Here is a 19,056-nt window from a genome sequence, read left to right on the forward strand (position 1 = left end):
CACACAAATAGAACAAATTAGAAATAAATTAAATTCAGTGGAACCATCTATAAAATTTACACATGAATCCGAACAAGACCACTCCCTAGCTTTTCTAGACATACTCCTCATCAGATCAGAAACCGATCTGAGTTTCAAAGTACATAGAAAGACCACACATAAAAACGACTATATTCATTACGACTCGCACCACAATGATAAAATAAAGATGGGCATGATTATTGGTTTTTTCTTGCGTGCCTTTAGAATATGCAGTCCCCAATATCTTAATGATGAATTTCAATATATTACGAATGTTTTAAGAAAACTAGTATCCATCCTATTTCATTTCTTATGCAAAGAAAAAAGCTACGAAAATACACTATAACATAAACACACAGAAAAATAAAACAAATACTTCACTATTAAACAGACATCTTTTCATTCCCACCCACACCAAAAATACAAAAATCTACGACACTCTTAATAGACTTGGTTTTCACTTGATACAAACAACTTCCTCAACCATAAAACAGACATTAAAAACTACCAAGCACTCTCCCAAAACCCTCACATCCGATGCAGGTATATATTCCATCCCATGTAACAACTGTCAACAAGCGTACATAAGTGAAACACAGCAAAAATTGAAATTAAGACTTAACGAGCACAGAAGAGATATAAGGAATGGTAACGCCCTAAATGCACTCTTTTGCCCTTGTGCAGAACACGATCACTCATTTAATTTAGATCAAGCAAAAATTATTAAATACGTGATAGATAGAGCTAAAAGAAGACTTTTAGAATCAGCACTAATATTGAATACTAATACTATTACGCAAAGAAAAGGCTTCTACCATTTAACCCTTAGCATAGGGAAAATAATAATCAAAGAACAAAATATCAAAACAGATCCTGGCTAAACCGTTTTTCCTTAAATATTTCAACAAAATAAATGTTTACAGAAGAAAAAAAAAAAATAATGTACATATTTATTTTAACGCATTTTTAAAAGTGTATATATAGACATCGAACAACCCAACCTTCCCATACGCACACATATGTTTGTCCTTCCCGACATGGGTAGGATTCAAGAAATGTCTTTTTCGCACGATCTATGACTTTTTCTTTTCTTACATTTTTATTTTTTTATTTCAATTATCCTGAAGATGTCCTCTGAAATAGGGACGAAACGTTGATTTTTTAATAATTTCATTCGGTTTTTTCTATTTTTCTCATAACATATATATATATATAGTCATCTATATATATATATATATATATAGTCATCCATATACAGTACTCAGCTCATATATATATATATATATACACATTGAATTCTCATTCAACCTTTCAATTAATATAAAAACCGTTTTTATATGAGTTTTTTACATATCCAATATTTTTACATTTTTTTATTTGGCAATCTATACCTACAATAAATTGCGGTTTCACTTATTGCCTAAACTAGAAAATTCTAGCATTGCTACAAATATAATTTGCTGATTTCTTAATGTCCTCTGATGAGAAGAATAATAAGAATAGCATTCTTTGAAACTTCGTGGAATAAGGACTTTGTAAATTGTTTTTTGTCAAACAATAAATTTTGATTGTAAAGTTCAACTTACAGTTTTAATTTCCTTTCTCATATATATATATATATATATGTGTATATATATATATATATATATATATATATATATATATATATTTTTTTTTTTTTCTTTTTTTCATTAAAAGTTCAGACAGGATTATTGATCAAATTAAAAGACATGCAAAGAGGTATGATAAATAAACACCAAAAAATAAAACTGATGGATAGCATTAAAGCAGATAAAACCTTGTAAATTCTTACCTGTTGTTCCCTTTACAGAAGGAAGTTTTAATGTAAGGATAAGACTGTGAGCAATACTACGCACTCCACTCTTCATTCTATCTTTAAAGCAAATAATATCAACTTCACTAAGGCGGTCACCCCTGAAACAGACAATCCAATTAATAAAATCATAAGTTAAAAATCATCATACGAATTCTTACAATATATATCATAAAAGGAAAAAAAGTATAAACGTTAGCGCTTCTTGAAATAAAACTCCTGAGTAATTCTGGTTTGGTTCGGTGGTTTTGTGGCATATCAACCCTTTTTTCGTGCTATTTGATACTGAATCCAATAATTTTTTAAAAAGTTTTATGCTTCAAGTTGTTTATATCTTAAAATATTTATTCATGGTGTTTGGTTTGGTTGTTTTATTTTATAGCATATCAACCTTTTCGGGTTATTTTATGTTGAATCCAGTAATTTAGGGGGAAAAAAAAAATTTTGTGCTTCAAGTTTTTCATATCTTCAAATATTTATTTGTAGTGTTTAGTTTAGTTGCTTTACGGCATATCAACCCTCTTCGGGTTCAATCATTTTGGCAAAAGTTTTTATGTTTCAAGTTCTTTATATCTTAAAATATTTATTTATGATGTTAAGTTTGGTCGTTTGTTTTGTAGAGAAAATTTTTTTTTTTGCTTATGACTTTGCTGAACATGGTTGAGTTTTGCAAAGTGAAGGAGAAAAGAAAAAAACGATAACATCAACATGTTTGGTACATTTTAGGTCTGGATGTCAGTATCTTCAGATGGCCTGACCTGATATCACCACAACCACATTTGGGGTTACCAGTATTGACAAAATCTACTCATACAAAAATGATTCTTTTTTTATTGGCAACTTGCTAAGACAATGAAAAATAAAAGGGTTGGTAAAGATTGAGAATTTAAAGTTTCAGAAAATGTTCTGGGTGAAAAAAAAGTTGTTTTGTTTGTAAGTAGAAATTGAATGACTATGTTTGTTTTGACTATGTAAATTTGCATGTGTATAAACGAGATAGGCATTGTATATTAATTTGCCTACGGTTTTTTAGTGAGAGAGTGTGTGAAAAAATTGATACTGATCCAGAATCTGACTCAAGATTGCATTGGCATCTTCTGGCAGTTTATGGTAAGCTGCTGGAAAAAAGCCAACGTGATTAGCCAATCAGCTGTCAGTAGATGTTTTCGTTAACAGGAAAATAAAATCGTTCATCAGATATTATTCTTGAAAACAAACAAAGTTGTTTTTGATCATAGTTATTTCCATGAAAAAAAACAAAAAACAAACTTGATTTTCATTCATAATAGTTTCCCTGTTTTTGTTTCTTAATAACAAAAGAAAAATTTTTTTTTACTTCTTTGGAACATTTTTGGAAACATTTTTAATATACTTTTCTTGAAAAAAAAATTCTTTCACTTAATTAAATTCACAGTAAATCTTATCTCCTTGTGTTAAAGTTTTGTTTTCAGCATTTTGAATTTATCGTCTGGCAACGTTTCATTTTTCTGGCAACTTTTCTGGTTGCTTACTATAAGTCATCATAAGAAGCTGATACAGTCTTGGGTCAGGTTCTGGATCAAAGAGTGTAAATGACTACTATTTTGAACGAGGTAAAAAAAGTTACTATTTTATTTTTCTTTACTAATTACAGTTATTTATGATTTTATACTAAAGATAGTTCATGAGATAAAAAGAAAATTTATCCCATGTTTTTTTTTCAATTTTTTTGTACATAGGAATCACCACTTATCAAGGCCCAGAGGCTACTCGAGGATAAAGGTTAAAAGTGTACAGTAGTCAATGGGACAATATCATAGAAATTGTTAGTAGTGTAAATTTGGTAAATTGGATTACTTAACCTTTCCCTGTCAATTCGACTTGCTATCTTTGGCAAGGTCTTTGTTTATCCCTAAAGTCAATTTTTATCACTGCCTCCCAGGTTTTCTTAGAACTGAACCTGCTGCCTAAACTATTCTATATTTACTAATCCAAGAATTCTCATCTATTCTTCCAACATTGCCGCATGATTGAAGTTTCTTGTTCTGCACACATCTTCCTAAACTATTGAGATCTGATTTTCCTCTGAGGTCATCAGATCTAACCTTGTCTTTAAGATTCACATTATACATCCATTGTATTATTCTCATATCATTCTTCTCCATGCAACGCATGTCCTCAACCCTCACTGCCCAGGTTTCACTTCCACACATCATCACACTGCGTACACATGCTTGGTAGACTCTTAAAAGGATGAAAACCTGACAAAACGCAAAATCAAAAAGAAGCAAAAAAACTAAACATTTATATGCGATAAAATCAACATGAAGACGCGTGGAGAGATCAATATTTGATTTAAAAAATTTATTCAAACTTTTTCAAGATAGAAGGCATGTTTTAAGTTAGGATGATGTATTGATGCATACAGATATAGGAGGTTTTTTCTTTTTTTTTTTTACACAGGAATCACCACATTATCAAGGCCAAGAGGCCACTCAAGGATAAGGGTTAAAGAGTGTACAGTAGAAATTGGAAAATATAGTAATCATTAGTAATGAAAATTCGGCAAATTTGTTAACTCATATGGAACGGCTCATCAAGAACTTATTTACATTAGACTTGAAGACAACCATATTGTACTCAGCCGGAAAGCAGGAAAACGGAAGACAATTCCACAGGCATGCAGTTCTAAGAAAACAGCTTTGTTCATGGAATCTACGTTTAGGTTTAGGCACAGATAAAGAGTGGGGGGAAATATTGATAGTGTTTTCAGCTAGACGAGTGTTTCTTGCGAAAGTTTTGCGAGGGGGGACCATAGACTGAAGCTCAGTCGAACACTTTCCATGAAAATAACGATACATCAGAGACAAGCTCGCAACATCTCTTCTGTGAGATAGAGGTTGCAAGGAAGAGAAAAGGACATCTCCTACGAGGCTACAAAGTCTATTTTGAACTCTATCAAGGCAGGACAAGTTCTTTCTAGCAGCTCCTGCCCAGATGTAGCAACAGTATTCCATCCTTGGACGTACCTGGCTCTTATATAGATAGAGAATTGCATCAGCAGTGAGATATCTACTGGATCGATAGAAAGATCCCACCATTTTTCAGCGGCCCTGGCAACAGATTTGATGTACGTGTTCCATTTAAGATCAGGAGTAATTGCCAAGCCCAGAAGTTTGTCAAAACTTGAGGCCTCCTGAAGACGAGAGCCATTCATTTCAATTGATGCCAGATGTGGATCAGAATGTTGATGATGTAAAGAGAGAAGCTTGGTTTTAGATGCATTAAAAGTAACCAGCCACTCCTTTCCCCATTGTACCACATGCTCAAGATCAGAGGAGAGAGAATCAGGTAGGGGAGAAGAGTCAAAATAGCACAGGCACAAGTGAGAGGTGGATGAAAGAGTAGAAGGCAAGGATATACATGGAGGGTGTTTACATAGCCACTTTTGAACGTGTATATTTCATTCAAATACATGTGCTGTTTTCATCATTTGTGAACTCAGGTTGTTTTTATCATCTGTTGATCAAACATGCTAACACTGGTTATTTATTTATTTTTTTAAAATAATATTTATTTAAAAGGAAAGGAACAGAAAATAGGTCAAGTTTTTATGCATGTGAGGGAGAGATAGTCAGCCCTTCTTGCTACATCAGCTACCAGACACATGCCTGTTCTGGTTAAAATCCCACCAGTTGAGAGAGCCTCACACAAAAATCATATGGTTTGCATAACTACCACCCAGTATCCCCCTCTGACGCTTGAGCTCAAAACACAATTCCTACCAAGTAACAGTAGAAGTCACTTTGAATATATTTATCGCATATTATTATTTCTTGTAAGATTTTACTTACCATGTATAGGAAATGAGGTAGAGATAATTACGAAGTGGCCAACCAGGAAAGTCATCAGAAGAACAAGGATCAAAGAAAGCAAAAATAATCTGAAAAAAAAAACAAAAAAAAAACATAGAAAAGCAATAAAATTTATTTGATTACAAAATTTATTTGGTCAACATCGGTACATCACACATTAGTGCATACATTTAGTGACCTAAACTGATTGTGAAGATGAATAGATATTTTAAAAGAAAGTACATTTATTTACTGGTAATTAATGAAATGTAGAAGGAACATGTTATCCATGCTTTAAATGGCCAAATAAGTTCCAAGTAAAGACACCCCCTCCTTTTTTTTTTTCTTACAAAGGACACACCACTTATTAAGGCCCGGGGGCAACTCGAGGATAAGGGTTAATGAGTGTATGGTAGTCAATTGGACAATATAGTAATCGTTAGTAATGGAAATTCAGTAAATTGGATTAATTGAGGGGGCAGCTCATGAAGAACTTGTTCACGTTGGACTTGAAGACAACCATATTGTAGTCAGCTGGAAAGCAGGGAAATGGAAGAGTTTCACAGACATGCAGTTCTAAGAAAGAAGCTTGTTCATGGAATCTACGTTTTGATTTAGGCACAGATAAAAATTGGGGGAAATTATTGACAATGGTTTCAGTTAGATGAGTCTTTTTTGTGAAAGTTTGGCAAGTGAGGGGACCATAGATTGGAGCTTAGATGAGCACTTGTCATGAAAATAATAGTAAAGCAGAGACAGGCTCACAACGTCTCTTCTGTGGGAAAAAGGTTGCAGGGAAGCAAAAAGGGTATCCCCTACTAGGCTACAAAGTTTATTTTGAACTCTGTCAAGGCAGGATAAAATGCTTCTAGCAGCTCCGGCCCAGATGTGGCAGCAGTACTCCATCCTAGGACGTACTTGGCTCTTATACAGATAGAAAATTGCATCAGCAGTGAGATATCTTCCGGAGCGGTAGAATGATCCTGCCATTTTTCCAGTGACCTTGGCAACGGATTTGATGTGCGTGTTCCATTTCAGATCAAGAGTAAAACATGGAGCCTCCCCAAGACGAGAGCCATTCATTTCAATTGATGTCAGATGAGGATCAGAGTGTTGATGATGTAAAGATAGAAGCTTGGTTTTAGATGCATTAAAATTAAACAGCCACCTCTTTCCCCATTGCATCACATGCTCAAGATCAGAGGAGAGGGAATCAAAGAGAACTTGGTCATTTACAGCCTTTGAAGTGTTGCCATAGATGGTAGTGTCATCAGCATAAATGTCTACGAATGATCTTGGGATGCAATTTGGGAGATCAAATATTTTCATCTTCGTGTCATCCTCTTACTAGCTTTACATTACACTGTGACTGCTACTGCAACTCCTTCCTCTCTATTCCATTCCTCCCACCATCTTTTTTCAGAGAATGTCAAACAATCACACAAGGTTGTTAAAGTTTTAGTACCATGTAGACTGTAACATGATGTTCTATACTGCAGGCCACTTCATGGTGCAGCTGAGAAGTACAATTGAAGACAAATTGAGAAAATTTTTTTTTTTTTTTTTTTCAGAAATTTTGAAAGTAAATTAAATCAACTATGTTTGAAAATAAAGAGAATAACATTCTGACCTATTACTTGAGGATAAGTGTTGAAAGATAAATCAATGAAAATATTTTTGTTATGGAATTTGATAAGTATTAAATAAAAGAAATAGATAATTAAGATGTTTGGGAAAAAATATAATCCACATAATGTATTTTCATTTATTTATCTTTTAAAGCACCTCGTCCTGACAACATTTCAATCATAAAAAAAAAAAACTTCAACTGTAACCAGCTGACATAAAGTGGCCCGCTGTATAGAATGCCATGGATGGTAATCAAATGAGAGTCTCTCGCGTAGCTAACACTAAAAAGATGGAATAGTTCATAGGGGACAAATTTTCTTCCAACACTGGAAATCACTTTGAAACATGATCGATCAATATTAAATATAAAATAGAATAATAGTGTCTCCTGAAAATTTCCATCTTTTATTATGCTAAACCACAGCTGATTGACCAATCAAAACATGTGGCTTCCTTTTGAAAAGAAATTTTTTCAGGAATCTTTGTCTAACTGAATCTTTGTTATTTATAATTAACACAAAAGCATTTTTATCCCCCCAAATATATATATACGTTTATTCACGTACAATATTCAGACATAGATAGCCACAATGATTATATTATATTGTCTCTAAACAAATTCTATCTAAGTTCCTTAGTCATAACTTCCATTGAATTTAGGAGTCAGTGCTAAGAAAGTTATTTTGTAAGCAAACTAGGATGTTCCATTATGCGAAGATGGGCGAGTTCATTTTCTGGGTTCTGGTTGGCTGTTAATCCATGAGTGATAATCTATATATCTATAAAAGTGAAAATGTGTGTGTGTGTGTAAGGACACTTCTCAACCACAAAGAATTTTAATCTACAGGTTTGAAATTTGGTATACAGGATATTCAGTCAGACATGTGGAAAATGTTTTAATCGGTTTTCATCCAGAAAAAAGGGCTGCTAAGAGGTCAAAATTGAAAAATCATCAGACTTTTATCTGTTTGTCAACTGTTTTATGAATGCGCATGCGTGAATCATTCACATTACAGATTAAGAATAAGTTAAGAATAAGTAGGTTTGAAAACACTTTTTAAAGATCGTGTCAAGCTGGCCTAATGATTATCATACTTGACTCACTGTTTTTAGGTTTTGATCTCAGAGTATTTTTTTTTTTTTTTTTACTTACAAGAAGTGTTTAGAAAAAAAACATAATACTCGTATGCACATTGTCTCAGTTTTTTTTTCCATTTTTTTATTTTTTTAAAAGGAATTTATTATCTAGGGTATTTCTGTTTATAATAAGAATTCTGAATTAATTAAAATATTTATACATATTGTACGACTGGGCGACGCCAGGCAGCCTGCTGGTTTATTATATAGATATTGCTTAATTCAAACAATAATTTTCCTATAGACTATTTGCAGCCATTTATGCTGGTAAGTGTCAATTTGATTCTATAATTCACATTTCCTCTCTTCCAACAAGATTTTCCCCAGGCATCAAATTTAATTTTTTGAATGCTTGATAATTACACATTGTTTGCATTGTTTTGATTGTTTGGACAATTATTCTCATCTTGGGTGTTATTGTCACAACGTTTCAGTTGTTGAAACCTACGACCTTCATTGGGTGCAAAACTATACTTTTTTTTTCAACTAAGGAAAAAGGGTTAGCTCTGTATTGTAATAAATCGAACTGTGGGCTTGAGGGCGTGTCCGTAAATTATAAAGAAAGTTCAATTTTCAGAAGTCACTAGGGTGCTTCTTAAGACTTTCTTATGATTCAATTTTTCTCTACCCTGCAACCTCTCTCCCACAAAAGAGACATTGCAAGCCTATCCTTGTTTTATCGTTATTTCCATGGCAGGTGCTCGTCTGAACTCCAATCTCTGGTCCCCCCTCGCCAATCTTTCACGAAAAACACCTGTCTAGCTGAATCCACTATGAAAAATTCCCCCACTCTTTATCTGTGCCTAAATCAAAATGTGGATTCTATCAACAAAGCTTCTTTCTTAGAACTGCATGCCTGTGGAACTCTGTTCCGTCTGCCTGCTTCCCACCTGACTACAACTTGGATGTGTTCAAGTCCAACATTAACAAATTCCTAATGAACCGCCCCCTTAAGTAAACACTTCATCAAATCTCCACACTAATGTAATGTACTTGCAATAACCCTGAGTGGCTTCCTGGCCTTGATAAGTGGTGACCACTGAGTAAAAAAAAAAAAAAAAAGCTGAATCCTTATATCATGCTGATTGTCAATAATTGTCTGAACAATCAAAACAATACAAATATTCATACCTCATCTAAAAAATTCAAAACTGAATTACGCTTTGTATTTTTTCTTTCCCAAGAACATTTATATCTATATAATTATGAAACTCTGAACCGTCTGGGCGTCCTTCCTTGTTTACCTAAATCTTGTCTTCGATCGGTAGAGTCCATCTTTTAAAAAAGGGGATGACAGGTGAACTGTGTGTATATACATATATCGTAAACATAACCAAAGACTGCAAACTAGAGATTTACATATAAACATTTATTTTTTGACAGAATACCTCCAATAAAGAAGGGTATTGGAGGTATTCTGTCGAAAAATAAATTGTTACATGTAAATCTCCGGTTTGCAGTCTTTGGTTGTGCTTATATTAAGCTCTACTCCTTACTGGAGTATCAAGCTTTTTTATTTTTGGTTGGGATAAATATAAACATTAATACTTATATTGGACTGAAGCTTACAACGGCATTTGACTAGTAAACTTCCCCCATTAGTTACTCGAGTTTATATATATATATATATACTTTTTATTTGTTTTACATAAGCATTTATATGTCGCTACACATTCGTGAGCATGTTTCAGTCAGCCAGTTACAAGTAACTAGAGACCTCTTCAGGCAATATTGCTTATACAAAAGCTTACTATGGACTTAGTGACATATTAATGCTAATATAAAGCAAATAAAAAAGTATATTTTGTCCTACTTCAGTATCGAGCACTTTTGTATTAACCTCATTAAAACTTCATTGGTTACTTTACCTCTGGAAAATATTAACCTGGAATTATATATAAATATATGCATATGGACGTGGCTCAGAGGCTAAAGTATGAGGGTAGAGAGTTGTATGTTTTGGTTTTGATTCTAGCTAATGGCACCCAAGTCATATATATATTTTTTAAGTTTTGATCTCGCTATTAGATTCAATATAATAATCGATAGAGAATTGTCTCTATAATAATAAATATGTAATCTGCATGGATTAAAATATCATATTTAAGCATATCTTATGACCAGGCAACGTCGGATGGCCTGCTAGTATATATTATATGTACCCAGATATCTAGAATCTAGCTTAGGATATGATGCACTTTGAGGGAATATCGAATTAATTTATAATCTTGATTATTGCAATATTGCCATGTCTTAAAAAATGTCTTTCATTCGCAGCGGTTTTAACATCTTTTTTTTTATTGTTTTAAATTTATTGGCGTTACTGAAATATTTAAAAATGTATAAATGCTTTAATAAGATATTTAGAAAAATTGGAAGAGTTTCAAATCCTTGCCCCTCCTCCTCTTCTCCCTACCAACACATAAAAGACATGATGCCACATGTACCCATATATCTAGAATCTAGCTTGGGATATGACGTTCTCTGAGGGAATGGATAGTTTTGCAAGGTATAGCAAATTTATGGTCGTCTTCAAGTCCAATGTAAACAAGTCCTTGTAGAGACCCACCCCATTTTCACCACTAACTATTAATACACTCTTACCTCGGTGACTACTGTACACTTATTAACCTTTATCCTCGAGTGGCCTTTGGACGTTGATAAGTGGTAACTCCCATATAAAAAAAAAAAATTCATGTATAATAATGTTAGATTTATTTGAAAAAAAAAGTATTCACTCGTAATCGCCTAAAAAGTAGAATCTTGTTTTTTTTTTATCTTATATGGGTGTGTGATTTATTGAAAGATGTTAATCTATTAATACTCTTCTTTTTTTTTTCCATTTTTTCCATACTGAAAGTATTGACTGAAGGTAGAAAGACATTCAACAGTGAAACAAAAGCCTTCTACCTCTCTTACTTAGAAATCATTTAAAGTATGGCAAAATTAACATTTTCTAGAAAGATGGGAAACAAAATTAACATTTTCTAAAAAGATGGGAAACAAAGCAAGACAAAATATGAGAAAGAAAAAATAAAAATAAAAAATAAAATGAGAGAGAGAGAAAAAAAAAGAGAAATAGAATAGAGTCAAATAGGAAAAAAATAAGGACATTAAACTAATAACGATTTGGCTTTTTTATAATTCAACGGTGGTATTCCACTTTTTCTGGATTACAAAACAGTAATATCCCACTAAAAAGTAGAGAACTTATAACCCTGAAAACTATATTACTTCAGATTACAGGTAAAAAAAAAAAAAAAAATGGGTTATTTTTGCTAACCTGGTAGGATAGTATGAAAAAAGAGATAATGCTTGGGAGAATGGTCTCATGACAATAGAACAGATACATTATACCTCTCTCCCACCAAAAAAAAAAAGAGGTAATGCCTGGAAGGACAGTATAATGACCACAGATACTACACTACCTTTCCCTAAAGGAGATGGAAATATCTTACAAGATGAACCTATGACAACAGAACTGATATTACAGTACATCTCACTTTAAAAAAAAAGAAAAAAGAAAAAAAAAAGAAAAGAAAAAAAATGATAGTATGACAAACAAAAATATAAGAAGCTACCCGTCCTCTTGGGAGGTAATGCTTGAGAAAATGGCATCATGATGAACATATACTACACTATACTCTCCTTAAAGAAGGACGCTTGGTTTGGTTGTTTTGTTTTACAGCATATCAATCCTTTTTGGTTTATTCAATGCCAAATCCGGTCATTTAAGAAAAAAAAATTATGTTTCAAGTTTTTTTTTATTTCTTCAAATATTTATTCATAATGTTTGGTTTAGTTGTTTTGTAGGGGAAAATTGTTTATGTATGTTTTTGACTTTGCAGAACATGATTGAGTTTTGCAATGGGAAAAGGGGTGGGAAACAATAACATCAATGTCTTATGCATTTTAGATCAGGATGCCAGTATTTTCAGACAACCCAATCTGTTAGCACCAGACAAAGAAGGAGGTAATGCCTGAGAGGATGGTATCATGACAACAGAACAGATACTACACTATTACCCCCCCTATTTTTGAACATAGGATTAAAAGATAGTACAATAGAAGTAACAGTACAAGTTTAGCTTCAGACAGACAGATACCTAATCTCCATTAGTGATAGATAAGAATTAACACAAGCTTAAAATGATACTCACCTTATCCTGGAGGAGATTTTCTGTTTCACTGACATTATGTATGGTAAAGGTATCATCAGTTTCTTTTATCAGAAAGTGAGTCTGATAAGAAGTGGAAGCACTTTGGAATTGGTCATATGATTCTAACAAGTATTTCAACTGGAAAAACAAAAAGTTAAGTTTTAGATTTTAATATAGGCATGTTCAAGTTTAAAAACCCGATGACTTAGCGACCAAAAATTGTAATAAAATTCTTTTTTAAATATCCAAATACTATGTGTCATGCACACATGCACACAAACATTTATCAATGATGCAACGGTTAATTGCCCTTGTTTTAGTTTTCGAATTATCCAACAGGTGGCATCTCTACTTCCTGTTTCGCATTCTTCTTTTCACTTCTGTTATCTATCTCTTTCTCTTGAACCTCTCCATTCGCTTTGACAGGCGTAATCACACGCTCTCATGTTATTTTTACATTGTTTGTAAATAGACGTATTCTTTGTATATATTGTAACTCGGTATTCGTTGTCTCATTTTCAGGTCAGATTTGTAAACTTGAATTTTATACCCTCCACAAGATTGGTGACCTACCAATGCAGAGGTCAAACAGAAATGATAATCTCCAATTTTCGATTTTATCCTCTGACCTGCATCTAAAATATCAAAATGGGCATTCCAATTGTTCTCTCGTTTTGTTACCAAATATAACCAAAAATATGTACACGTTCGTCATGATTTCCGTGATGACAAACACATCCCACCCTCGCACCCGTCTTTGTTTTAGCCACATACTACAGTTCTCATGTAACGTCTGCCATATTTTTTTTCGCCATATGCGCACAGAACAATAACAATCACAAAAACAAAATAACAATTTCTAATTTCAACTTACGTCTAAAACACCAGAATTTAACATTCCATCACGTATTTTAATTATGTGCCACAAACTTTAACTTTCCCCGATGTCTATATATTTTCGCCATATGTGCATTAGTAGAAAAAAAATATTTCAGCTTTCCATACCGTCATGGAGAATGAGTGACAACAAGCCCACCAAAAACTACAAATAACAACTCTCACACGGTTTCAACTTCCAGCTTTCAACATCAATTTGGAAGAGTACAAGCGACAATAAAGCAACCAACGCATAGGGGTAAAGACACCCCCACAACTTCAGGCACGCAAAGTAACACCTTATGGCATATATACCCTTTCCATCAACAAACACGGCAAGCAAAACCTACAAAGACATTCACCAAGCACTGTAAATTCCTGGAATTCATAGGTGTCAATGATCCAACCGACCCACTGGTTACACCAATCATTTGAACAATGTACTTCAACGGAACGGATTCATTTTTCCTGCAAACACACTTGTGCCTGTGCGTAACAAACTTTGATCCAGCATATACACTCCACAAAACCTGCTATGCAAATCACTTGTGCAGGCCACTTGCACACGCTTCCTAGATTCGGCAACACAATGCAGTCTACGACCACAAATCACTTGCACTTACTTAATTCATAACAGTCGTTTTGTGACCTTTCCACACAGGTACACAGGCTTCAAACTCTTTATTTGATACCCTTTCCTGTTGCAATCTCTTATTTTCTTAGCTTCCAGCTATCTGGCGGGGAGTATTGTCGTGCAGACATGCACACGAACATTCATCAATGACACAATGGTTAATTGCCCTAGTCTTAGTTTTCAAATTGTCCAACAGGTGGTGTCTCTACTTCCTGTTTCTCATTCTTCTTTTTGCTTCCGTTATCTTTCTCTTTCACCTGAACCTCTGATGCGGTGGTTCCCAACCTATTTTGGGCCATACCCCACCTAGGCATTTCTAAAATCCTGATGCCCTGATGCCTCCCCTTTGTGATATTAGTAGCAACAGTAGTAGTAGTAATAGTAGTAGCAGAACTACTACTACTACTACTTCTTGCATATATATACATATCGCACACACATACACGGCCGGACGCTCCCCTTAATTCACTATGAAACAATTCACTGTTAATATAATAATAATAATGAAAAAAATAACTCATTCTCAAATTGCCCTATAGTCTTTGGTATAGTAAGCCCAAGGGTGCACGTCCTGCCCATGCCCCACCAAAATATTGCCATGCGCCCCACGTTGGGAATGACTGCTCTGATGTTATCAGATGTACATTTCATTTGCCTCGACAGGTGTAACCTTCGTTTTAAGGTAAGACGGCAATACTACAATCAACTTACAATCATCACATCTTTTCTCAAAGTACACACGTCTACAACAACACCAACGAACATCCAAACACTTGGTACACACGCATTCACAACTCATCAGAACTTTACACACAACAAACATTTCCAGTTTATGTCTGCTCCTATGTGTACACCCATACACATGCTCTCATGTTGTTTCTACATTGTTCGTAAATAAATGCATTCTTTGTATATACTGTAACTCCGTATTTGGTGTTATGAACTTGCATTTTATACCCTCCACATTTTCTTCTACATAATTGTAGAAGATTGTACACCTGAAGAAAGTCCGAGATTACATTGGACGAAATTACAATATAGGGCATCATATTTATACAAGAGTTGTACCTTCCTGCTGTTGTCCATGATACATTTATTTTAGTTCTTAACTGTTTGCATATTTTCAAACTTAAGGTAGACAATTTCTATTATATTCTTCAAGTTAAAAGTTGCTGATTCTTCATTTATAGGTGATTATTTAAAAATGTTTTGTATTAGCAGTATTAGCAGAACTGGACTAAGGAATTAAAAAAATAAATCGTAGCTAAATGCACCAATAATATGGTATGAAAATAAAAGAATTGGTACATAAGTCATGCTTGTTTTGTCGTGTTACTTGAGTCTCACTTAGAAAATCTAACAGTCTATATTATATATATATATATATATATATATATATATATATATATATATATATGATGAAAATAATGGAAATAGTATTCCGACAAAATAGAGAAAATAAAAAGGAACAAACCGTATTATGTGTTCATCAACGTTTCGTTTTTATTTCATCCAGAGGAAGTCTCGAAATAAAGACGAAACGTTGATGAACACATAATACGGTTTGTTCCTTTTTATTTTCTCTCTCTCTCTCTATATATATATATATATATAGTTAGTAAGTTATAAAATGTATATGGCGATTAAGCTACGCTGAATATTCCGCGTTTCATCCACTCTAGGACTCTTCAGGCTTATGCGCTTAGAGTGGATGAAACACGGAATATTCAGTGTAGCTTAATTGCCATATACATTTTATAACTTACTAACTAGCTCTACCTACGTATTGAGCACTTTTGAAGTAAATACTTAAAGTTTACGCATAAATCTATACTTTCGTATATTAATTTTATGTGAGTAAATTAAGTAGTTATATATATGTATATAGTAGTGTTGTAACGATTAATCGGAATCAGGAATCGGAAAGATCGACAAATTTGGGGGTATCGGGAAAATTGGTGCCTATTTTCCGATGCCAAAATGATTCTTTTGTCTTTTTTATTTTATTTAAAGAAAAATCTTCCATTGCTGGCAATAAATAATAAAATAATAATTATTGATTTTAAAATAACAGTAAAGCTAAAATCTATAGATTGTCCTCCACATGTATAATTTCATGTTTAGGAAAATATCTGCATATTTAACAGGTGTTTTTTTACAGAAATCGAGGAAAATAATAACTCTATAGTTAAATATTCAGAGATTTATAAAGAATCAGAATTGATAATTGTATCGGAATCAGGAAAAATATTGGAATAGTCCCATCACTAGTATATAGACGAAACCTGACGTTGATGATGATCAACGAATGCTCCACACTTCCAATATATTCCTTGTCATCCAAATCACCCCTTTGTCAATCAAATCGATTGATCATCTATTTTAGTCGGGGACCCACTGCAGTTCACTGGGAGGAATCTTACATACCTACTCACAGTGAATTAGTTCACAATACATTGTAATCTACATTGCACTGTAGAGAACCTATAATTGATTTTATAAAATTATTTGGTTAGGTGATTGAATGAAAGTTTAAAACGCAAAAGTTAAGTATCATCGTTCAATTGTCCTCTAAAGAAAAACATTAATTTCGAATGTGCTCCTGTTTTATCAAAAGAACCTACCATTGATTTTATATGCCAGACCCTCCTTGCGCGATGACAAAACTTCTCAAACGTACTTGTGATGTTAAGCTGTATAAAATCGTTAAGTTTGGTCCTTCTTTAATCGGATTTTTTGATTACTTATTGAGGGCATCCCAATACAAAATCTATCTAAGAACACTGTCAGACATATAAAGTACATTTATGTGAAATAAAAATTGGCCTACATATATATAATTATTATTTCATGTATTTACATAAAATTTTATAAGGAGATATATTATTTTAAATATTGTTGTCTGTATTCAACAGTGCTCAATATGCAAATTTTCTGCATTTCATCCTCTTGAGGACTTGTCAGGCTAATGCATGTATTTTGATTTACATTTGTTGGTTATCCAATCAGATTCTTTGTTATTCCAGCTCCTGTTTTCACCAGCTAATGGTCAGGCTCGTATAAGACAAAGATTTGGTTGACTTTTATTTTAGCTCTTATATTTTCATAAGGTATAAAAATAATTATTAATATTTATAATCATAACCTCTTTAAGATTCTTAAAGTTGAGCCCTGTCTGGGAAATAAAAGAAACAAAACAAAAAGCAATCAACAAGCGTTATGCAATGTTCACGACTCCTGCTCTTTTGACTACTCTTGACTGCTTACTGTTATGTCTGCTTTTTTTAACAACATATCAACCTTTTGTGGGTTATTTAATGCCGAATCCAGTTATTTTGGGAATAGTATTCGATGTTGTATCCAGTTATTTTATATGAGATTTTTATTCTAGAAGCTCCTTGTATTTTCAATCGTTAGTTCGTAGCTTTTGGTTTGGTTGTTTTATAGTGGATTTTGTCATTTTTGTTCTCTGCCTTGCAGAATATGATTGGATTTTGCAATGGGAGGGGGAAAAGGGTTACAGTATTATTAAGTCCTGTATTATAAATGTAGTTATATTGTTGATAGTGTTTTCTATTCAAATTGTCCTCATTCTTAAGGAAGGTTTCTTGGAGACAAATAACCAAAGGATTAAATTTGGTTGGCAACAATAAAATTTCATTGTAATTTGCCTTCAATCCACAGCAATTCCATTGGATTATCTTGTAATTCATGATGATTTTTTTGGTTTGAGGAGTAACTTCAGTTTCCATATCTTCTAATTCCGTAAATCTATTTGTAGTAGTAGTGGCTTCTGTTTGTGGTAATTTCTTCATATTATTTTGTTTTTTGGTAGATGTATTTTTTGTTTGTTTCTCAAGTGTGTTTTTTTTCACCATGGGGAAGATGTATTGGTGACCTGTGTGGTCTTTCTTTTAACTGATTTTGTTTTTCCTTAGTTTTGTCTTTTTCAGCATCTGCATTTCGTATTTGGAGTCTTGGTTAGTGATGTTGGATGATAGACAACTTGAGGTGACTTGAGAGCACGTCTTTTCCTTCATGTATCCATCTACTATTTTCCTGGCTTCGAGGAAGGAGATGTTTTTGGTATGTTTCTTTCTTCCAGATTCTGCATGCTCTAGCATAAGCAGGATGGCTTTCTCCACAATTTGCACATTTGCAATCAAGATTGCAGTCATTGACAGTGTGATCTGGATCTCTCTGGCCACATCTGCTGCACACTGCTCGTCCCCTACATGCATCCTTATGGTGCCCAAACTTCTGGCATTTAAAGCACCGAAGCGGGTTTGGTATAAAGAGTTCAACTTTTCAATGTTGAACCCAATTTTGATTTCTTTTGGGATAGTGGGTCTATCAAACTGCATAATGTAAGTGTTCGTATGTATAGTCCGATTCTTTTTTTTTATTGTAATTCTTTTAACGTTTATTACTCCTTGGTTTTTAAGTTCTTTTGTTATCTCTTCAGTAGCGCACATTGAGAGGTCTTTCGATTTTACTACACCTTTGGATGTATTCAGATTCTTGTGTGGATAAGTTTTGATATTTATGTTGTGGAAAGTTTTCATTCCTAGGAGAAAAGTGGCATATTTTTCTCTTTCCACTTCCACCAGTAGGGTTTTATTTTTTAAAGTTTTTACATTTTTTTGGGTAATATATGCCGATATAATTTTATGTATAATAAACGGTGATAAGTCAGTTATTTTGGTTTCTTTGGTGGATTCCAATACAATAAATTTTGAGGATTTTTGATGTAGTTCATTATCTGAACTATCCGAATCGACGTGTTGGCGCTTGGTGGTTTTATGATTGGCCACATATATATATATATATATATATATTAAATTCATTGTTTATGCTCCCCACCTACCTTGGAGTCCAATATTGGGGCATGTTAAGGGGGAAACCCATTTGCCTTGTCATGCCAGGGCTACA

General features: G+C 33.4%; 1 protein-coding gene across 1 annotated transcript in view; it reads right to left on the minus strand.

The window, feature by feature from the left end:
- The window catches only part of LOC145243975 (ubiquitin-like modifier-activating enzyme ATG7), a 93,453-nt gene that overhangs the window by 44,631 nt on the left and 29,766 nt on the right, over positions 1–19,056 (minus strand). Inside the window, exons 7-9 of the mRNA XM_080107110.1 lie at positions 12,615–12,752; positions 5,689–5,777; positions 1,835–1,956 (exon numbers count right to left, since the gene is read on the minus strand). Coding sequence (XP_079963236.1) covers positions 1,835–1,956; positions 5,689–5,777; positions 12,615–12,752 — 349 coding nt within the window. The remainder of the gene's footprint in view (positions 1–1,834; positions 1,957–5,688; positions 5,778–12,614; positions 12,753–19,056) is intronic.

This window comes from Euprymna scolopes, chromosome 22 (genome assembly GCF_053919585.1).
Source record: "Euprymna scolopes isolate OS-2025 chromosome 22, ASM5391958v1, whole genome shotgun sequence".
Classification (NCBI taxonomy): Eukaryota; Metazoa; Mollusca; class Cephalopoda; order Sepiida; family Sepiolidae; genus Euprymna; species Euprymna scolopes.